The sequence below is a fragment of the Marmota monax genome, unplaced genomic scaffold, assembly GCF_021218885.2.
Source record: "Marmota monax isolate L192 unplaced genomic scaffold, Marmota_monax_Labrador192_F-V1.1 WCK01_AAM20220418_F8-fsc00229, whole genome shotgun sequence".
Classification (NCBI taxonomy): Eukaryota; Metazoa; Chordata; class Mammalia; order Rodentia; family Sciuridae; genus Marmota; species Marmota monax.
In genome coordinates, this window is record NW_026693707.1 from 2,114,033 (window position 1) to 2,133,172 (window position 19,140).

General features: G+C 43.4%; 1 protein-coding gene across 3 annotated transcripts in view; it reads left to right on the forward strand.

Moving 5' to 3' along the window:
- Cyfip2 (cytoplasmic FMR1 interacting protein 2) overlaps positions 1 to 19,140 on the forward strand; it is a 129,592-nt gene that overhangs the window by 101,485 nt on the left and 8,967 nt on the right. For all 3 annotated transcript variants that reach the window (XM_046459934.2, XM_058584194.1, XM_046459935.2), the window contains 2 exons: positions 15,465 to 15,537; positions 16,092 to 16,186. In XM_046459934.2, the coding sequence (XP_046315890.1) occupies positions 15,465 to 15,537; positions 16,092 to 16,186 (168 nt within the window). The remainder of the gene's footprint in view (positions 1 to 15,464; positions 15,538 to 16,091; positions 16,187 to 19,140) is intronic.

Below are 19,140 nucleotides of genomic sequence, written 5' to 3' on the forward strand. Positions count from 1 at the left end.
TATTTTCTTCATTAAGATATGTATTTGTTTCTCAAAATTCAGTATATATTAGAGAAAATTTTTGGTGTTTTTAAAGTGTAACATACAAAGGCATAAAGTTTCAAGTGAATAGCTGGATCAAGGGACATGCCCCAGGTAATACCCACCAGGTCTATAAACAAAACACTTGCACTGTTGTAGATAGTTCCTTTAGGACACCATAAGTGCCCCCAAAGAAATGATTCTAATATCCCAAAAATCAGTTGTCTGTCCTTCACATGTAACTTCTTATGAATGGACTCATATCCAATATGATTCCCTTTCCTGTCTGACCTCTGTTGTTCAACATCATGTCTGTGCAGTTCAAGTTGTGGATGGTTCTCTTTTCATGACCAAGTATTCTCATTGCATGAATATACTAATTGAACTATCCATTTTATTGTGGACGAACATTCGGGTTGTTTAGTTTTGTATTCTTATGACTATTCTTGTAGCTATCTTTTGGTGAATATATGTTATTTTTATTAGGTAAACTTGATTAGCTCCAGTAAGTACTACACCAAGCAACTTTACACATTCATTTTATCAACTTATACTCCCATTCCAAAATTTCTTCACTTCCTCATGAACTGAATTTGTCCACCTTTTTAATCCTAGCCATTTTGGTGGGTGAATCTTGATCTCATTACATTTTTTTATTTCTTTAGTGATTCTGAGCCCCTTCTCACATGTTATGGGCCATTTAGAATCCCTCCTTTGTAAAGTGCCATTCTACATCATTGTCCATTTTTAAATTGGGTTTTCTTTAATGGCTTATAACCATTAGATACTACAGATGCATGTGTTGCAAATGTATCAATGTAGCTTATCTTTTGGTGAAATAGTTCTCAGAGATTAGGGCATCTATCTCTGGTTGGTGCCCTGTGATGCACTTAGAAAATCTTCCTCAAAGTTGTGAAGATATGTTGTCTTCTGAAAGTTCTGGGTCTAGTCTTTCAAAGCTGAACAGAACTTGAAGTCTGTTATTCACTTGGAATGGATCTTTGGTCTTAATGGAGGCAGAGATCCAACTTCACTCTTTTCTTGGTGAAAAGCCCCTCTCCCTCCCTCTGTAGGGGTGGTACTAGGCCGATTGTGTATCAAGTTTCCATAAATGGTCTGATCATAGTGGGCTCTTAATAGTTGTGGGATCTAATCTGAAATTAATCAATATTTAAGTATCTGCTTATATGTCTCATGTTTTTAAAGGAAATTGTTATGAACATCAAGGGTTTCTTCTGGCACCTCAGTCTGGGAAATCATAAGGTGGTCATTAGAGGAAAGAGGGAATCACCAAGTTTTCAATTCTATGTCGTTTTCTAGTCATCAGCTCACTGTTTATGCCCTCACCTACCAGGAGAGGGCGCTGTTCGTACATGTGAGTGGTAGAAGGCTGAATTTCTGGGAAGCAGATGGCCATTCCTGCATAGTTTCTTGCCCAGGTCTTCAGACCCTGTTGCTCATTCCACAGAAACACTCTGAGGAGTCATTTGGGAACACTACTTCCTTTCCAGGAGGTAGGAGAGTCTGCACTGAAGCTCACCAATTCAGACACACACCAGATCTGGGGAAGGTTTCAGATACCTACCCTGGAGGTATCCAACACCAGGGTCAGAGAATCCTTTGTTGTACTGGGTGTCCTACCTTGAAGGATGTAGAGCAGCATTTCTGACCTCGACCACTAGGTGCCAGTAGCTTCCCCCCTCAGATGTGCTGACCAGCAATGGCTCCAGGTATTGCCTGATATTCCTCTGGAAGACAAAACCTACCACTTACCAAGTGCAACTTGACATCTGGCAGATGGAAAAACTGAAGCCCCAAGAAGGCATCGAGTTTTCCCAGGGTCACACCTAGTGCAGGATTGGGACAAGAAGCCCACTGGAGTATAGAAAGGTGTAGTTGAGCTTCTTAGATGGATTACTTTGTTGCATTGGTCCAGCCCCACATCTGGCCCCCACCCCCGTCTCTGACTTCTACTTTATAGTCCCTGTTTTCCAGTTCTATTGTCCTCATTACACCATCAAAATAAATTCCTCGACAGAAAACCCAGAGAAGCAGAAAGAAAACTAAAACCACATTGTCACACCAAAGTAATCACTGTTCATTTTCCAAAGGTTATTTTTCCAGATGTTTTTATGTCCTTTCATAAATATTAACTTCTCTCACATAAAACTAATTGTTAAGTTAGTCATAAAAGGAATGTTCACCAAGCTCAGAAGAAGGGCTACCTCTGTGGGGGCACCCAGGGAGTCAGGAGCAGGAGAAAGGTCTCTTGCTTTTTACTTCACATTCTAGATTACTATTTGAATTTATTACAATTAACATTTATTGCTTTCCTCCTTAAAAGGAAATAGTTGCACACTTAAATGTACATAAATTGAATTCAAGGAAAGTAAAAATCAAATGCCTGCTTTCAGTCGCCCATCACAGACTCACTCTACATTCCTACCTATACTTGATCCAGAGTTATTTTGCCTACCCTTCTGAGGGTAACCTCCCTGGCTACCCAAGAAGCATGCTCTCTCTCTTTGTGTGGGCACCCTCAACAGTGCCCCTCAGCCTTTCTGTGTGAACCCTACTTCCAGCCCAATACCAGAACCAGGGTATGTTATTGATTGAAAATAGCCAGGCTGTGTGGAAGGGAGACAGCTGGACTTCTATTAGTTCCTTGCCCTTGGGTAGCTTTATGGTTTCAAGTGTCTTGACACTTTTCCAGGCATGGCCTAATCTTGAGAACAAACCTGCTAGGCTTATCAGCATATCAGGACCTGGCAAGATGGTCTGAGAATCACTGGTTCTGCAGAACGTGCCCAAGAGTCCCCATGGGCTCAGAGGGGAAGCACGCACCCCATCTCTGATAGAACTACTCACTGTCCACCCCCTAAGTTGACAACATGGAGGATTGGACCTCCAGGAGTGGACAGATAGCGGACAAGGTGATCTCATAGCTATTAACTCTTTACTCAAAAACAACAACAAACCCTTTCGTTCACAGTCTGACAGTGGCAGCAAGAGTTGATAAAAATGAATTGTCAGTTGATGGGTTTGCTCAAAGTTTTGCTGATGAAAGTTTCTGATCTGAAACATTTAGACACCAGCAGCCTGAGTATTCTTCAACACAGTGAAACGGTATAAAAGGACTGATCTCGAGAAACAGGCAGGAGATAGAAATGATCTCTACGAGGGCCACACCGGGCTTAATGACTAAGAATGAGGGGAAGGGCATTTCATTTCATTTCATTTGTCCAAATGAAGTGTGCCTGCTCACCCCTGAGATCCTCAAAACACCAGCATTCCTCTTGAGACAGGCTATCAGTCACCATTGTCCAAAGCCAACTCAGTCCTTGCTAATTTCATTAGCCTTCCAGGAGCTACTGAGAAATCAGAGCCTGTGTCAGGCAGGGCCTTTTCTATGGGGAGACACCAATGGACAGAGTGCCTGGAAGCTGAGGGCTTAAGGTCACAACAGAGTTGGTTCTGTGGAGTTACACAGCAGATGTCTCCAAAAAAGTAGTGTGGTACAATGGTGCCAACTTGGGCTACTCATTAAAATCTACATCTGGAAAACTAAAAATCCTGATGTCAGACACCCATCTCACGCCAGGGAAAACAAAGTCTCTGGGAGTGGACCCAGGAATTCTGAAAGCTCTGCCCTTGATCTTAAGGTACAACCAGAGTGGAGAACCCCTGATCTTCTTGGGCTGGTATTCCAAGCGTAGGCATTGGGACTTACCTGTCACAATTTTTGCCATCTCTTCAGATCACTGATCTGTTATTTACATGGTCATTTATTTAAATCAACTTTTCATACTTATCACTTCCACTAAAATGTGCAGGCTCCAGATGAAGGTTTTCCAGTGAAGGCTGTCAGAAAGATTGACAGGCAACTCAAAAGGAAAGAACAGGTCATTATTATTAAATACCATTTCCTTATACCTCTAGTCCCATCTTGGAAAATGTTCACCTTGGTTGGCACTGGCATGGGACCAAGGGAAAGCCACTTTCTAGGCCACCATCTCTTAGCTGTAGATCTTTTCCAGCTGATCAGACATGATTCTGATCCCAAAATAATTATTCTCTGAGCCCTTGACAGAGGGAAGGGGTGGAGGAGAGACATTGTAATGTATAGCATTCGTCATGGGAGGCACAGGTTGATGGGAAAAGAACACACACAGCCCACACAGACTAGGGGAAGATTATTACTGCCTCATTCAGCTAGGGCAACAGAGAAGGGAGAAGCCCATGGGCAGGAACAGATGGAGCATCTCAGACGAGACTTCCCCTGCAAGTGGAGTCTCAGATGAAGGCCTGGAAACTGCAGCTGGTGTTTTCTGCACAGAGGAGGGTCATGGGGGATGGAAGCCTGATTTTTTGCCTGCTCCACTGGCCCCGTCTCCTTGGGGCTTAACATCAGTATGCAGGAAACACTCACACTAATATGTTCATCCATATAAGGAAATGTTTAGAGCCGCGGCTCTCTGGGTAGGCCCAGGCCCTCATCCCCTCTCTCCCACCAGAATGGGGATCCTGGGCTGGGGTGCTTCAGCCTCCAGTTTTCCCAGCTCATTTCTTTTCAATTACTTGTCAGAGATATGAAAACATAATGCATTAGTGTTAATTGTCTTTTTGTGGCCTCAAAACCCAGAGCTAAAAGTTATTTAAGGAAATGTTGTTTTGAGATTTTGAGATTGGTTTGATGATTCCCTTTAGTAAATCAGCTAAAAATGGTAGTTTGTCAATCAGGAATGGAGCCTCGGGGTAGAGTCTTATGCTGTTTCATATCCTTAGGATCACAGTGAATCATTTACACACACACACACACACACACACAATCTATGAGATATCCTTTAGCCAAGAGAAATCGAATCCCTTAGTAGTCTCAGACTAAGTTGGGAACATTCCAGGTTTTTTTGGTATTTGATATAAATCTTCATGGTCTATCAGTTTTAAATTAAGTATAACACAAAAAGAACATTTTAAGACTGAAAGCAATGCAAAAATAAAATACAAATCCCTTTAAGAGTCTTGAGGTGGGTTCCTTACAAATTATTTGTGCATCTTGATTCTAAAAATGTTTTCTCTCATGACAAAGGCCAAATTTATAGCAGGCCTTGGTTCTAATTAACCATCTAATGATTAGTTGTCTCATAAACATAATGCATGTGAGGTTGTCACGTTGTGAGAGTAATAGCATTAGCATGACATTGGTACAAGCTAAAGGTACCAGTGGAAGTGGGAATTTTCTCTCATGAACTCCAGAGAGAAAATTCTCCAGATGCAGAAGTGAAGATCTCAAATGAGGTGATCCTGGAACTTTTGGTAATGGTGTTGCTTCGGAGTTTTTTGTTTTGTAGAGCAGTTAATCTATTATTCACACTTTAGAAACCCCATCATGGGCCCTGGTACAAAAAAGATATATTAAAAACATATAAAATATAATTGAGGAAATTTTAGTGATTATATATTAAGAAGCTTAAAATCTAGATGGTTTCAATACTGAGGTTATATAGACATCTGTTCTTGTTTTTAGGGTTTAGGGCTGAAGTAACCATGTGTTTAATGTACTTTTGAATGATTCAAGAGATCAGAATTATAGCAGATGACAAGATGCACAAATATTTCCAAATATTTTATATAATTAGCACCTTTCATAATGCCAAGGAGGGATAGAAAACCTCATCAGAGAACCAAAAGAAGGAAAGGGGTCATTAGTAAGTCTAGAGAGGAAGAAAAGTTATGAGGGGTTTCATTTCTTCCTGCTACTTCCGCTAGCTGGCAAGATTTATTCTTGGTAACTTATGCCCTGAAGCTGCTTCTGACCTCATTTTTTAAATTTATATACAGGCATCTGCTTGCACCAAGCTCAGTGATGACTCATACTGACCATCTGTTTGATTTACTATCAGGAAATATCAGTTCAGGATCAGAGGAAAAGGCAAATGGAACCAGGGATGCTGGCCAGGGGTCCCTTCAGACCTAGGTGTGGTCCTAGAGACACTCCATTGTCCACCCTTCCTTTAGACTGGCCATGGCAGTAAGACTCACCTTCTGCTGCAGGGGCTCTTATAGGCGAAGATGAACAATAGTGCTTCCTCCCTATGTTAGGTATGAGAGAGATGTCACACAATTAGCTTCTCTGAGGGCTGCCTTTCTGTGCTTGAGCCGACGGAGGGACCTGCTAAGGGGGAAATTTACTAACGGGCAAAGCATCAGGGGACAAAATGACAGCTGACTTCTCCACGTATAGCAAAAGGATCTTGATACAGTCATAATCAGAACATGTGGCTCCTCATTGTACTCACCAATCAAACCCTCACCTTTGACCCACAAGCCCTGGAAAATTCAGCACTTAGCCATGTTTACTCCTCCAGGCTCATATATTTTAGCTCATCCCCTCCCTGGCTGCACAACCCATCCACACTGTAAAGACAGCAGGACAAGTTGGGAAGATGCTGGGGTACAAATAGATCCTTTGTGGAAAAGGTTCATTAAGAGCAATCTCTCTCATGACTGGCACCACACCCACTAGGATATGAGGCCCGTGGGCTGTCTACTCTGTAGAAACCATACACAGCAACCCTGGGCCACACTTGTCATCTGTGCTGGAGGTGAACTCCCATCCCACAAAGCTATGAGGGCCCCATCAGGGGCTGAGGATGCATATCAGGTAGGGCACCCACCTACCATGCATGGAGCACTGGGTTCCGTTCCCCAGTAACCGCGTGCGCGCGCGCACACACACACAATGCCATCATTATCTCCCAGTGACAGCAGCAGTGGTCTGAGACCCCTGGAAACTGCCCTGTTGACCCAACATTGTAGGCACTGGAGTTTGTCCTCCTCTGTTACGATAGTGCCTAGGAGAAAACTCACCTCCTGAAATGCCCACACAGGTGCCACCTGGGTATGACTCACCAGTCAGCTGTTTGCTTTTCAAGGCAGCAGCAAAGTGGCAGAAGGACTGGAGGTCTGTGTTCCAGTTAATTCTCAAGTTTAATTCCATTTTATATTTCCTATCTATGAACTTGCTGATTTCATGTTCTGGTCATTTGTAATAAACAGTTCCCAGGGGCCTTTGCTGTTGCATTGCTGCAGTACGGGTCCAGCCTCGCCCCCCTACTGTAGCGTAATGGTTCTGAGGATGTGTCCTTCTGTACCTAATGACTATTGAGGGAGAATCAGGTGCTGGCAAACACGTACCACCCAGCAGGTTCCAGCTGGCCACTTGGAATTTTTAATTCGGCATTTCTAACTTGCAACATGGTAGAGATGCAGGAGAACCCTCCTGCCTTTGTCCCTCTGAAAAAGATCTTTGTTCCATCCAGGATTCTAAAACTCAGCAGGCTGAGATTGGTTTTAGAAAAGATGGATGATGATAATCCTGGGAGGCCAGAACTCCAGCTCATTAGGTAAGAAGTGATCCGAATTCACTTATGCTCTGCCTGCATCCAAAGGAACATGCAGAGTACCTCACAAAGGAAGAGCTGGTGTCATTAAATGCAGAGACTGTCACATGAAGTAAGACAGCCTGGTTTCAGGCATGTGAGCACTCTGTTGGAAAGGGCAGATCTTTAGACTCAGAAATCCTGATTCAAGTCTCATCTGTGTACTTGGTAAGTTTTGAGACCCTAGAAATGTTAGTCTACCCTATGTTGGGGCTAAGTACCTACCTCTGAGTTCTTAGTAATTAAACAAGGTGATCAATGTGAAGACCCCAGAGCTTAAAAAGCAAAAACTTATGGTTTGGATGTGATCTGTCCCCCAAAAGCTCACATGTGAGACAATGTAAATAAGTTCAGAGGAGAAATGATTGGGTTAAGACTCTTACAACCCAATCAGTGAATTAATACCCTGATAGGGATTAACAGTGGTAACTAAAGTGGTAGGGTATGGCTGCAGGTGGTGGGAACTGGGGGCATGATTTGGGGGTATATATTTGTATCTGGCAAGTGGAGACCTCTCTCTGCTTTCTGCTCACCATATGAGCTGCTTCCCTCTGACACTTTCTTCTGCCTCATCTGAAGACCTGAGGAATCAAGCCAGCTATTGATGGATTGCAACCTCTGAAACCGCGAGCCTCTAAATAAACCTTTCCTCCTTTATAGTTGTTCTGGTTAGGTCCTTTAGTCACAGCAGCAAGAAAAGCTGACTAAAACAGGTGGCAACTTCTCCTGTTGCACCTTAAGGATTCTGTTTTGTCTGAAAAGGGAGGAAAGCAGTCACACCCTATGTATAATGGTGACATTCTTCCCTGCCTCTGGCCAGGAGGGTGGCTTTTCATCCCCATTCAGGTTGTGAACAGGATGGACCTGGAATCTGTCAGTCTTTCTTTGATCTCGGGTGCTACTGGGTCACTAGTCACATATAGTCAGAGGTGCCTGGCCACTTTGAGAAGCACCCACCTGCACACACACCCATGCTCCTGTATCTCCTCTCCTCTGGGATCAGTTCCTCCTTGTGTTGGTGACTTACAAGTCCAGATCTACCCCATGAGGCCCAAGACCTTTTATCCAGAGTTCCCTTCTAGACATGATTCCTTGGATGTCCACAGACATCAGAAGCTGGCTTCACCCACATCTGATCTCATCTCCCTCCTGCAAACACACCATGTCCCCCAAATCTAAGAAGAGGCCTCGTGTGGCCTCATGTCCTCTCTCTCTTCATATCCAGTCATCTGGTCTATGGCAGCTACTTCCTCCTCTCTGTCCCCTTTTACCCTACACCTTGCCCGCCTCTCTTGCCTGGAGGGTTTCAATACTCCTCCCCACCCCACCCACCCCCATTCCCTTCTCTCCCTTGCAGCCAGAAGGTGGAGCTCTGATACTCCATTTCCCTGATGGAAGCCACCACAGTAGCATCCGAACATCTAAGCACAGTTTTCACATTCCACTCACTCTGCCTCCTGCTTGGCCCGCTTTCCTGATCTCACATCACCTCGCCCAACACTGCACACAGTGGCCTCAGTGCCTGGCCCACCATGGTGTCTCTTGCACTGGGGACTTTGCAGATGCTGTTCTTTTTCACCTAACACCCTGGTTCAGGTCTCTAGTTAGTATTTCCTTTGCCAAAAAGCATTTCCAGTCATCCTGCCCCCATCTGAATTGATTGTCCAGAGGACTCGTGCATGTCCCAAGTTTAGCTCTTGTAAAAAAAAAAAAAAAAATGCCTCTGCTTTTTTTGTCCTGTAAGGACTGTGCATGAGGTTTCCCTCACTCTGCATTCCAGCTCCCTGCAAAGAACCATGAGGGTAGTAGATACCTCCTATTTGTCCTGTGAATAAGGGACTTTATCTCTGCTTAGATCTGTCCTAGTCAGAACTTCATGTTTGAACTCTAGATCACATTATACCCATGTTCTCCATGTTCTTCTCATTGGCCTCTCATATCAGACAAAATGCAGGTCCCAGGCATGCTGGTCCCTCCAAGAAGACTCACCCAGTCAGCGTTTGCATAACATGTGGGTCATTGCCTTTCTTCTCCATCAGAAGCAGACTGTGGCCAGACAGTTCAGCAGTCTACAGACAGCTTAGTGGGGCCTTGAATGAATAAGATCTCTGATCAGTTATTAAAAAGAAAAGGCACTGTGGCCAGGAGGGGTTTGGGGAACTCCTGGAAGGTGAAATTCAAGTGGAATTTTGTTAGATGGATAAGATTAAGTGGAGAACTTTGTGAGTTGGGAGGAAAGAATTAAAAGGTATAAGTTGACATCTTAAGTGGTCCAGTACTTTGGAATTACACCAGCACACCACCATTAAGTTATTTACACAAATTCATATTAGAGGTTACCTCTGGGGAATAGAAGTATCAGTGATTTCCTGTTTGGGTGGTGGGACGGGGACTAGAAGATGGTTCCAGCCTCTTGTCATTTTTTAAACTATATATGTATGTCACTTTTTTTTTAAAGTTTAAAGAATAGTAGTTGTTATGACCAAAAATCCATTAAATCAACAAATGATCCTGATATGAGCAAGTTAAAGTTTCTCAAGTGATAAAATTTTAAGTGATTTTCTCGTATTTTTGATAATTGTGTTTTTCATAACATGTATATATAATGAGGGGAAAACTATTTCAAACTTCCTGTCTTAGTCTATTTTCTGTTGCTAAAACTACATACCTGAGACTGGATAGTTCATAAGGAAAATAAATTCATTACTTACCTTTCTGCGGGTTGGGATAGAAAAGGGTGAAGGGCTTGTTGCTGGAGGAAGCTACGGAGTGCTGAGTAATTCAGGGTATCATAAGGTAGGGGCCTGAGAAAAAATAAAGTCGTGACTTTGGTGGAGTCCCTGCCTTGTATACAGGAGGCCCTGGGTGTGATCTTCACCTCCTCAAAAAAAAAAAAAAAAAAAAAAAAAGAGACAAAACCAAACCAACTTTGATAACAGACTCACTCTCCAGATAACCCATTGTCCCATTAATCCATTAATCCATAGATGGATTAACCTATTCATGAGTGCAGAGCCTTTCTGGCCCAATAACCTCCCCAGGATCCCACCTCCAAATTCCATGACATGTGACTTTGGGGATTGGGTCAATATGAGTTTTGTTGGAGACATTCATACCTTCCCTACGTGGGTAGGGCTGGTTAGGAAACCATGTAGGGCCTCAATGTGCTCATCCACAGGATGGACAGGAAGACCTGCCTCCCAGAAATGCTCTAGAGTGTAAAGCAGACGACAGGTATAGAGCACCTGTCATGTAGTTGATGCTCAGAGAGCTCCCTGCCTCCACTTCCCCAAAAGAGCAGAGCAATTATGCTGTTACCAACTCTGTTCTAGGGAGGAACCCTTTGAGACCATTTAATACAGCCTCTTCATTCTGTTGCATTGAAATTGCTCTTAATCACACACAATCACAGTTCAACTCATACAAATGAGCTTATGATGAAAAACAGCATTCTGGGCTCCAACGCATCTCTCCCCACTCACACCCCAAGCCCCGAAACAGCCCGTCTTTATCACTTCTTTCCAGTTCTTCCGGTTACTTCCATAGCACTTGACAGAGATAACTTCTATTTCATAATTAGCAACTTTAGATGGTATTTATTGACTCCCTGGTGGGAATGATGGGATTTCAGCTCATTTCTTTCTCTCCCCTCTTCCTCTCAGCATTTGATTATAGTACTCCTCACCTCTTTTGTTTCCTCCTGTAATCATAGATAATGTACTTACACCTCCCCTCTTTCTTTTGGTAATTAGATTTAGTGTCTTGACTCCTTTCCAGGATAAGACTGAAACACTGAAAAAACTAACACTCCTGGCTCTTCCACCTCCGACGCCCTGTCAGCTAACACGTTTATATCATCAAGCTGTATTTTTAAATAATATTCATATTCTGTTCTACATCTGTGATTTATCCTTAAATGTAGCCTAAAACAAAGAAACAATGATATTTGCATTAACCTGTGCAAATATAGTTGTTTGTAGACAAGGTGGCCGGCTAGGATTTAATTTCCTTCCGTTTGATTTCAGAAGCAGGACTTCAAAAGCTTTTGATTTTAAAATTAAGAATTTGTTGCTTTGAGGGTATGGTTTTTTTGTTTGTTTTTGTTTTGTTTTTTTGACTACATTTTTGAAATAACATTCACTGTAGAAAACAGTGAATGCTTACAAGTAGGAAGAAGTAGGAAGAAGAGGAGAGGGGGATAGAAAATTAAAAACAGCTGAAAATCCCATGACACGGAGCATTTGTTAAAAAATATTTCATACACTTCATACCAAGTAATCAATAAGTTGAAGAGAAAATACTCGTCTCATTAACAAGGAGATGTAGGAAGATACAAGATAGAGAATTGAGAGAACAGAATCTCTTCTTACATGCCAGACGCCCAAGTTTCATTCCAGATGATATTTGAGTATTTACTATATATCAGGTATAGTGTTCACCTTTGGGAATAAAATATAATAAAAACATGAACCTCATTTCTACCTTTATGGAGGTTAAATTCCAATGAGGGAAGATAGATATTAGACAGTTCCACAGAGGAATATATGATATAGATTGATCTCAAATGCTGACAAGGAAAAGCATTGCTCCTTGGAGGACATTTAACAGAAACCTACATGAACAGGGAGGTATTGGGGGGGGGGGGGTGTCCAGAAAGTGTTCTGGAAAAATGTTTGAATTGAGATCTGAAAGAAGGGAATTGCTAAGCAAAACGAGTAGGGATGAGGAGATGGATAAGGAGCATTCTATAGAGACAGACAGACAGCATGGGCAAGGATTCCCTCATGGACATAAGGGCAGCCAGTTTGAATGACAAAAAGCTACCATCAGAGCCCAGTTGGGGGCACAGGGACGAGGAGAGGGAAGGGAACCAGTGCTGAGTGGGCTTCAGAGGCCAAGTAAGGCCCCTTCCAGCAGAGCATGGCCTGCAGGTTCCTGGGCAGAGTGGACCCTCCCCTGGGTGGGGTCTCTCTAAGATGAGGAGACAGAGGAGGTCAGCCATTAGCACTGGCTCCCACAATGGCAGCTTGTTCCTGTTGCTCACACAGGCCTTTCTTTGTGTGTCCCCACTGGCCGTTTTTATTGGTGGCAATGATCTCAGCTAATGAATGCCAGACAGGCACCCTCCAAGGAAGGTGCTGCAGAGTGTGTAGCTAGATGCCTCAGGACACAAATGACCTTCCAGGCAAATGCATCCCCACCTCTCTCAGGAGGCCACATCCTTCTCTTTGAGACAAATGGCATCCTAGAAAACACGCAGGAAGCACGCCAGCTCAGAGCACCAGAAAACCTTGGGTCTGCAGTTTGTGAATGTGGGGGATGGGCTCAGAGCTGGTAAAACAGCATTTTTCTCCCCAAAAGAAATCCGAAGTAGAAGCTCATCGTGAAAAATGAAGAAAGCAGCCACTTTGCTTTGGTTGCAGAGGACCCGGAGCTTTCTCTTTCCTGTCCCCAGATCAACGGATATTCACAGAATCCAAAGCTGATACTTCACACAACAGCCAACCTTCTAGGAGCCACTGAAAACTTGGCAGTGTGGCTGTGAGAGGCAGAACTTTGCTTAGAACAACTTAAACTCCAGGAGGCGCCTCCTTATGTTTAAAATAAGATCCAAACTCGGTACCCTGCTTAGCAGGCCCCACGTGGTTTGTGTGCTCCCTACCCTAGGGCCTCCTACTCTGTGAACTACAATTGCTTTCATCACTAGTGTCCAGCTTATTCCCTACCACAGGGTCCTTGAACTGAAATGCCCTTTCCATACAGGGAGCTTCCTCACTTCATTCCATTCTCTATTCAGATATTACTGCCCCCTAAAGTTTTTTTCCCAACCACCCTTCCTCACTCCCAGCCCACTCCCTACCCTATTTTACCACTATCTGAAATCTTATCATTTGTTTACTTGTTTATATATGTCTACCGATTTAAATTCCAGTAGAGCAAAGGTCTAGTCTAACTTGTTTGACAGCATATTGGCAAAGCCTAGAATAGTGCCTGGTGCTCAGTGAATACTTGTTGGGTGAACAAGCGGGCAGATATGAGAGCTGCAAGTTCAAACTCAGAGGACTGTCAGAGACAAATTCTCTTATTCATCCAAGAAACACTTATGGGGTAAGAATATTCAGTTAATGACTGTGTATGCTAGGCATATCATAATGTTATTTCTGGGAATAAGAGGCAGAGAGACACCATCCGTCCCCTTAAGGAGTTCATGGTGTTGTGATGGTCAACATGGAAAGAATTAAGAGATAGGAGAAACACCAGGACACAGACTAGCTGGTCTGAAGAGGTGAAGACGACGAGGCCCAGGCTCATGCATGGGCAGATGAATTGAGGAGTGCGCCATTCTGTGGGCAAGGACTCCCAGATGGGAGAAGGTCGGGTTTAGAAATGTTGAGCTGTGGCACATCCAGGCAGGGACAGCCAGCCAGGAGCCCTTGAGTATGCAAGTCTAGAACTTGGCAAATAAATAAATAAATACATACATACGTACGTACGTACGAACGTACGTACGTGGTGGAAATATAGACTTGGTAAGTCACAGGCAATGAGTGGGTCATCACGTCACCGGAGTTGGTGAGATACACTAGGTGGGTGGAGTAAAAACCCACATTTAAGGTATTTTAAGAAAACCAGTATTGAAGGGATGGTCAAAAGTAAAAACCTGCAAAGAGGCTAAAAAGGAGAAACCTAAGTGATAGAAGAACACAGCGCCATGTACGGTGGCTTAAGAGGACAGCACCTGACAGTTCAGAGTCACCATGCAGGACGAGGGGAAGGTATCCAGAGCCCTTGTGCCATGGTGGTGTGCCTGCACACGATACTTCTGTTTGCTGAGGAGGAAGGGGAAGGCTAGGGAATGGAGAGGGATGTCTCCATCTCTCTAACAAGGGGCTCAGCTTTGAGGGAGGGAGAGAAAGATGATGTAGTCCAGAGGCAGCCTTGCTTACACCAAACCAAAGTCTCCAGCCATTAGCATTGTCCAGAAATGGACTGACTGCACCCAGAAGAATGGGTTCTTCATTGCTGGAGGCAGTGGGGAAAATAACCTGGATTTTATATTTGGAAAGGCATAAAGGTAACAAATCGAGAATCTAGGCTTCCACCTTCACAAACTGGAGAAAGAGCAAATTAAACCCCAAATCAAGCAGAAGGAAGGAAATGGAATCAGAACTGGATGGAGCCTGGATCTTACCTCATCCCAGTGCCCATGAGTTAAAGATGGAACACAAGCCCCAGTGGGGCGCTGGCTATTCTGGCTCCCACCCTGACTCGTGCTCTGAAATCCTGTGATCATGAGCCCATGAGCCAGCCCCAGAGCAATAAGCCCACTAGCCTGTCTTCTGCTTTGCCCGAATCATACTTTTTTGCTTCTAAGCTGACTTTTATGCATAATTAGTCCTCATCAAACCTTGCCTGACCTGGGTGTTAGTTTCCCTTCTCTCAATAGTTGGTGTCTGGTGTGGAGAAAACCAAACCAATCTGATACGGGAATTTACAAGCCTTTCTGGATTTATAGGTGGACAGATTGGCCCAGCCACCTTCTTTAATCCTGCAGACTTCCCAGACAACCAGACAAAGGATGTCTGGGATCCATCATCGCTGATCCCCCTGTCATTCATCCTACATGAATTGTTATGTGCATGTATGAGAATGGAACAACACATACCACTATTGTGTATAATGAATCAATAAAAAACTAAAAGAAAAAAAGATTATAGTAAAAATGTATTGAGCTTTCAGTATGTGCCTGGGACTTTGCTACCAGTTTATGCATTCTCTCAATTCTCACAGCATCCCATTAAAGTAAGTATTGTTCTCATCCTCATTTGATAAATACATAGACTCAGAGAGGCTAAGTAATTTGCCAAGGTTACACAGTTAATAAGTACAAGAGCCAGGATTTGAATCCCTGTCTGGCTAACTCTAATGCTCAGGGTTTTAGGAATGAAAATTCTTTCTAGTTTAAAATTATTTTCTCTTTCTTTCCCTCCATCCCTGCAGTCTCAGGAAGAAGTCTGTGATCTGCTCCATGCTGCACCTTTCCAAAACATCTTGCCCAGAGTCTACATCAAGGGTAAGACCAAGCTTGCCTTTGAACTTGATCGTTCTTTCTTTAAACTGGGATTGAACTCAAGGGTGCTTAACCACTGAGCCACATCTCCAGCCCTTTCTTGAATTTTATTTGGAGACGGGATCTTGCTCAGTTGCTAAGTACCTTGCTACGTTGCAGAGGCTGGCTTGAACTCACAATCCTCCTGCCTCAGATCTGCAGTCAGGAAGAGAAGGTCACATTGGGCACCTGTCGAACAATCACAGGATTAGGAGCGACACTCTAGGCCTTCTGCCTTCTAGACTACCTTAAGTATGTTGCTACCTATCCTTGGTTTAAATTCCTTAAGTGTTGAGGATCTCACCTCTTCATGGGGAGCATGATTCCATTATTGGACACAGCTTACAAAAATCGTTTCTTTGTAGTGATTCCTAATCAGTTTCCAGAACCAAGGAGAAAGTTCTACCTGCCTCATTCAAAGTTTGGAATACAGACACATCATCCAGTCCCCTGAGCTTCTCCTTCTTCGTCACCCAGTGTGGCCCAATCTCAAGTCTGCTCGGTTGCTCCTTTTGCAGAGGGAGAACGACTAGAAGTCCGGATGAAACGCCTGGAAGCCAAGTATGCCCCACTTCACCTGGTGCCCCTGATTGAGCGCCTGGGGACGCCCCAGGTAAGAACCTATCACCAAGCCTCTGAGGACCAACAGGAACGTTAGAGGGAGAGCACTGGATTCAACCTCCTCATTTTACAGACAGGGAAACTGAGGCTCAGAGAAGGAAAATGTCCAATACCACAAAGCCAATTAGTGGCAGGAACGGGTCTGGAATGAAATTTGCAGACTGAGTTCTTTCTTCTTCATCCTGTATCATGTGCCCTGCCAAGAGAGGAAGAAGCTAGGTCATTTAGACAAGGACCCATCACACCCCTGTAAGGCATCAAGAAGTCCTCTACACGCAAAATTAAGACGGCACACTCTGAGTCCTCAGTTCATTTCTGGATATTTTTGCTAGAGAAACACTCCCAGAAACAGGAGATGCTTATGGTAACATTGTTTGCTAAAGCCTACATGTCTACCAGTAAAGCGAGGAATACGCAACACCTAAAATGCTGCAGAGTAGTATATTCAGCATTTGCTTAATATGCAATAATAAAAAGGAAAGGTTAGATTTAGCCATATCAATCAGTGTGGATAGACCTTAAACGCACAGTAGGGTGTATAAAACAAGATGTGCTACAGTTCACACTGGATGGTGCTATTTTTTCTTTTAAACAATGCACATACCCAAACCATATGAATCACACTTTTCCTGAAGATATCTGGAAAATGATATACCTAGTTTATCATGGACAACCTCTGGAGAGAGATGGAATTGAGTGGGGTGGACCCTTCATCTTTAGCCCTAATGTTCTAGTATTTTCAAAGTGAATGGACTTATGTTAGCTCTGTAATTAATTTTACATAAAACCCCAGACCAGTTGCTGTGAACATGGAGCTGAGCAGGACAGGCCCCCTTCCTTCAGAGAATTCACACACTCTATGGGGAGGCAGGAAGTGCATGGGGGAGATGGGCCACAAGAAGCATGCTCTGTTTTCCTTCAAGTTGATTTAAACAAGCTTTACATTTGGGGGGCAATCAGGGGAAGGATTCAAAAAGAGGAGTAACAGGACACCACAGCAGGACAAAGCCAGGGTGGTTTGTTTTGCTTGCTGATACCACTGTTGAGAAGATTTAGGACTGAAGTCCACTCTTGGGCTCGCATTCCTATCTGAGGTTAGCACCAAGGTCAGAAGGAGCCACATCCTCAGCAGAGGGCAGAAGGTGGTCTCTCTTCTGGTAAAACCTGGCAGGTATTTGGAGCCCACTGCAGAGCCCCATCTGTCCAGGTGTCACACTGATGGAGCCACCTTCGCAGGTCCCCCTGCACGCCACCAAGCTCCTGCTGAAAACGGGACTCGGAGCTCAGTGGCACTCAGGTTCTTCAACTTACCCGAGAACTCAGACACTGCACATTTTCCTTTCTGGCCCTCAGAAGTTGAGCAGAGGAGATCCTCCAAAAGGATTTCCTTTTAGGGAGAAATCCCCCAAGCCAGCAATGTGGCCAAGTGTCTGCTCTGCTGGTGTCATCCTCCAAGAATCCAGCCCCTCCACCCGAGGCTTGGCATGTGTTTTCACTCGGGGGGACTGTGAATTCTTTCCCTGTTCTGGTGAATGCCATTTCCTTGGGACTGATAGAAATCTCAATTTGTCAAATGAATATTCAACAAACAAAATCCTAGACTTCTTCAAGAGAGGAAATGCCAGTTTTATAAGTCTCCTTTCTTCAACTTAAAAAAAAAAAAGGAAAGAAAAAAAAAAATCACTATTCTACATTCAGGTTGAGGGTTAGGATTTCGAGGGTCTGGCTGTGGTGGAGATTGAGGGTCGGAGAAGGGTGGATGGATACATCAGTTCATGCAGAGTGCATGTGTGGAAATGCCTCGCTGAATCCCCTTCAGATATGTGTAATTAATGTGTTAAACTTAAAATAATTATCCCATAGAATCCAGAGTTAATAAAATATTAACTTCCAAGCTAGCTCGGGTCTCTCCTTTGCTCAAACTCACATATTTAGTCAGTAACAGAGGAAATGTGTGGCACATTTAAAGCAAGGAATGTTGAATAGCATTGCATCATTTGCATTTGTTTCTGGGACAAATTTAGAGGACCTGGTTCATTGCCCAGCACTATTATGTTGAGTTGCCTTTCTTGATTGTTATAATAAGCAAATGATATATGAATAATAAACATAAAGGATCCCATAAAGAAGAATGTTAAGATCTCACGCTCTTCCAAAGGACCCGAAATGCAGAAATCATATATGAGGGTGGGGGGGACCTCACTGTAGAAAAGAAATGGATCACAGCTCTGGCAAACACCTTCCCACATACATAGCACCCAGCCACAAATTGGGCTATTTGCATCAGAATCTATAAAGCTCTTTTTTTTTAATGCAAAAAGAAAAAATGAGATAAATCAAAAGAAAAAGTTGCATGAAAGAAAACTTAAAATATAAAAACATAATGCCACTAGGTGTGGTGGCATTCACCTTTAATTCCTGTTACTCAGGAGGCTGAGCCAGGAGGACCACAAGTTCAAGGTCAGCCTCAGCAACTTAGCAAGTTCCTGCCTCAAAATACAATTTTTCAAAAGGTCAGGAATGTAGTTCAGTGGTAGATCACTTGCCTAGCATGCACGAGGCCCTCGGTTCAATCCCTAATACTGCAAAAAAAAAAAAAAAAATACAATGCCAACACAGTAAAAAGTTTCTGTATTATCAATAATCAGCAGAATGCAAATTCCAAAAAATGAAATACTCTTTTTTATTCCCCAAGTCAGTGAAGAACATTTCTTTATGATAGCTCTGATGAGGGGACCAGAAATTGGCTTGACCAAGGTAGATGTACCATGGTTAGCTTTTTTTGAGACTTGTTTGCCACTATGGAACAAGAGCCTTTTAAAATATTAGACCTTCTATCCCCAGAATTCATCCAACAAATGAGCAGAGATAGGGTCATAAATTTTTATGCATAAGAGTGATTGCTTTAGCATTGTCTGCAACAATGAAAATCTGTAGACAATCTAA